Consider the following 4102-nt stretch of genomic DNA (forward strand, 5'->3'; position numbering starts at 1 on the left):
GCTACTGCGCGCCCCGGAAGTGGTTCTGCGGGACGCGAGCGCGCTCCGCCTTGCGTACCGTGTGAGACGTAGAGCTCAACGACCGAGGCCGCGAGCGAGGTGAGGAAGGGGCACCACGGCGCGGGGACCCGAACGCGAACTGGGTGATGGAATCGTGCTACGCGTTTATTTTCCTCCCGGCCTTTCCCGAACCCTTGGGCTCGCTCCCCACCCCGCCTACTCCAGCCTCCGCCCGACTCTCGGGCTGGCGGCGAGGCCCCCCTCTTCCCTAACCCTCGCACCCTACAGATGCCTGTGGCCGTGGGTCCCTACGGACAGTCCCAGCCAAGCTGCTTCGACCGCGTGAAGATGGGCTTTGTGATGGGTTGCGCCGTGGGCATGGCGGCCGGGGCGCTATTCGGCACCTTTTCCTGTTTAAGGTGAGGGGCGCGGGCGGTAACCTTTGGGCGGGACGACCGGACCTTCCCGCCCCCTTCCTCTGGGCCTGCAGTCTGAATACAGCCTTCTTCCTTCCAATTCCCTCGCCGTCCACTAATGATCCACACTGGTTTCCTAACCACATACTGCCTGGAAGGACAGGTTGAGAGCTCCACTACTTGAAAATCTGAGCTCTGACTCAAGCTGCTCTCTGGCCTTTCCTCGGCCTGTTAACCTTAGGCAAGTTGGATCGTGGGTTTTCTCAAGTGTAGAATGAGGTAATACCAACCTTACAGAGTTGTAAGGATCAAATCAGAGCACACTTGGCACAGAATCCCTCACATATTAAGTGCTTAATAAATGGCTGTTACTACTGTCGCTGCTGTTTTTTCCAGTTGCGTAGAGTGCAACAGGTTTGTTGAGCAATTTACTGTACTGGGAAAGATGAGATAAACTCTACACCCTAATCGTCATTTTGACATGTAGTAGAGTACATCTTTCTAGGTTTCAGCTTCCATTTACTGAGCACTTACTGTCAAGCACTGTGCTGAATGCCATTCATACTTGTGATCACATCAATCACATGAATGTTCTGAACCCCATTTTCACTTGGCAGAGACTATAAATTGCATTGTTTTAACATTAGGAAATCATCTAGGAGGACTAAGGTATTTATATATGCCCTGTAGATAAAACAAGCACCAAAACTGGTTATTTTGTACACATACTTTACATTTGCTGTCTTCCAAAATCTGAAGTCAGATGATAGGACATTCAAAAGAATCTCCCTAGAGACCTAGGGCCTTTATCTTATCATTGCCACAGGTGGCAACAGCTGATGTCCTGCTAGATTTCAGGAGTGCTTGATTCATCATTGAAAACACAAATAGGAAAGGGGTAGTTAATGCTCCTCCCTGTATGTTTCCAATTGGCCCCATCTTGGTTTCCTCCTCTCAGGATCGGAATGCGGGGTCGGGAGCTGATGGGCGGCATCGGGAAAACCATGATGCAGAGTGGCGGCACCTTTGGCACATTCATGGCCATCGGGATGGGCATCCGATGTTAATCAGGGCAGTTGTTGCCTACTACATCTACCCCTTCCCATAGTTCCAGTCCATATTCAGTAATAAAACAAATCTTTGAGTAGTCTGAGTGTTAGAGGCATTATTTTTCTCACGTTCTCGACCCTTTTATCCAGCTTGGTTAGAGATTTTGCAGGTGGGCTAATGAGTAGGTTTAGTGTTTCATAAGGTCTCTGTTAATCCAAAGTAAACAAGAAGGCCTGGAACTTTTCATACGTTCTGGTATTCAACTGTTGATGCTACTATCACCATTGAGAGGGAAAATGAGGCCAAGTCTAGATTCTTTGAATGTCTGTGCTACTAAGGTAGGTTTTAGCCCAGAAATCATATTTCCAGTGCTATTATTGATGCAAAAATAGTCCTGCATAAAAAAATAAACAGTAAAAATGAAAACCAAGGCTTCCATATCTCCTCAGTTTCCTAAGCCAGATGATCAATGAGCATGTAAACTGAATAAACTGCCCCCATAAAATTCTACAGACTTGTGGTATATTCTTAGGAACAAGTTTCCTCAACTACTCACGCAATACAGCCCTTTATGGATTTTGCTGTGAACTGCATTGCTCCTTAATCAGAGACAAATGAAATGGCAGTGTTATGACAAAAATGTAATATACTGGAATATTTGGGGGACACTCAAAAGGCAACCACTGAAATAGCTACAGCAACTAGAAGGGAATGTCTCAGGAGTTAATGGTTTCACTCAAAAATAGCCACTTGAACTATTTTCTACACATCACAACCACATTTGCCTTCAGCATAATTTACATCCAAATTTCATGGTGGTCAAAATTTTGCCAACTCCTCAAAATAGATACCTTGTTATGCTCCCTTCAGCAGCACATATAATAAAATAGATACCTTGTTGGCAATTCCCTGAAAGGGAAAGACCAGACTTGACATGGGAGACCACAACAGATAATTTGTAAGATTTAGGAAGGCAGAACCTATCCCAGAGAACACTGTTGCCAGGTGTTTGAAAAATGAACTTTGAATTTTCTTTAGATTAAAAAATTAGATAAAATGGGTCTCCCAGTGGCACAGAATGTTGAGGGCAGCGCTGTGAAGCTGCCCGCAGCCTCTGTAGTGTGGGGTTTGATCCCTGGCCAGCCAGCAAGAATCTCACATGGCCCTGTCAACCTCTTTTAGCCCACTAATGCCCTCAGCAGTCTATTTGTCTTCTGCCTGTTCTGCTCCCTGCTCTCTGGTGAATCCTCTCACCCTCCCCTGCCTCTGGACTGTACCTCAGCTCTTGGATAAAAATAAATCTTAAAAATTAGGTAAAATATAGATTTAACATCCATTTAAATGGCAGAAGGGAAACTGCCTCCAAATTAAAGCTGATTGTCTTGCTATCTGATTAAGCCTAAAATTTCTGCCTCAGAGCAAACAAATCAATACAATGAAAACAAACTGGTGAGGGAATAATCAGTACTGGAAGATAATCATTACATTAGGGGAAACATGACCTGCTCAAAGGTTCAACACAGTACAAAAACGTGAAGCAAAGTTCAGAGTATAAAGGTGGAAGCTTGCTACCAAAGTTAAAACTCAAAATTCCTTAAAAAAGTCATTAAATGAAAAATTGGAAACCAGTTTGAAGTTAAGGTATTTTGCTCATTATTTACTATTATGTAAAAAAATTTTACTAAGATGCCCAGACCACACAAGATAATATCCTAAGAATGCCTAGGTTTAGAAACTGGGTTTGTGTGGTGGTTTGTAAATTTGACTTTAACACATTTCAAAAATGAAGATTTCTTGTGGCCTTTTAAAGAGAATTTTATTTGAGTGGTTCTTACAAAGATTGTTGCAATATGAAAGTCATTTGTTTGATAGAAATATCAAGCTGTCTTGTCAAACACACTGAAGTAACCCAAAAATATATTTCAGAGCTCACAGAGCTTAAAAAGAGCAAAGATTATATGCAACCAGACAAAACCTATTTCCGCATTTCCTAGTTCTTGTTCAGACTGCTTTGCTTACCAGACTGTCGCTAAACATCTTGAGGAAATGCAGGGATCATTTTGTTTGGAATCTTAGACACACCAGAACACATAATATTTACAAAGAAACTTTTACAGAATACATTAATTGAAAAGATACCATCAAGAAATATATTTTTAAATCTTTTCTTGCCAACTGATCAGAATGTAAAATGAGATGTTAATCGAACAGCCCTTTAGCTGTCTTGAATTCCCATACACTAAATGTGTATTCCAGAATCCTCTGCTAAACCATTAGCCAAATATCAACATTAGTGAAATGTGAAATGTAACTGCTGTGTAAAAAGTTAGGCTTCTGAAACATTAAAAACATTAAATCCCTGTCTGCCTTTTTACATTAAGCACATTTGATCCCCCAGAGCTATTCCTATAGATCCTTAATGTAATTTTCTACATGTACATTTAAAAGGCAGAACAAGAGACAGCTTTGTATACAGTGGGATTTGCTAGTTAGGGAGAAAGAGCACACTGCATTCCTGTCAACATTTTTATTTTTCAAGGTAACAGGAATTGTATACAAATGACAGTAGACCCTTGCCTCTTTATTTTTATCTAAATAAAAGATAACTCAAGATGAATTCTCGAAAGAAAAAAAGC

At 42.1% G+C, this 4102-nt stretch overlaps 1 protein-coding gene across 1 annotated transcript; it reads left to right on the top strand.

Moving 5' to 3' along the window:
- Positions 1-88: 88 nt before the first annotated feature.
- Positions 89-1483, top strand: ROMO1 (reactive oxygen species modulator 1; the record flags this gene model as incomplete). The annotated part of the gene is made up of 3 exons (XM_084247325.1): positions 89-99; positions 289-419; positions 1375-1483. Exons 2-3 carry the CDS (start codon positions 289-291, stop codon positions 1481-1483), a joined length of 240 nt encoding a protein of 79 aa, XP_084103451.1. The 5' UTR covers positions 89-99.
- Between the last annotated feature and the right edge of the window lie 2619 nt (positions 1484-4102).

This window comes from Talpa europaea (genome assembly GCF_964194135.1).
Source record: "Talpa europaea genome assembly, chromosome: 11".
Classification (NCBI taxonomy): domain Eukaryota; kingdom Metazoa; phylum Chordata; class Mammalia; order Eulipotyphla; family Talpidae; genus Talpa; species Talpa europaea.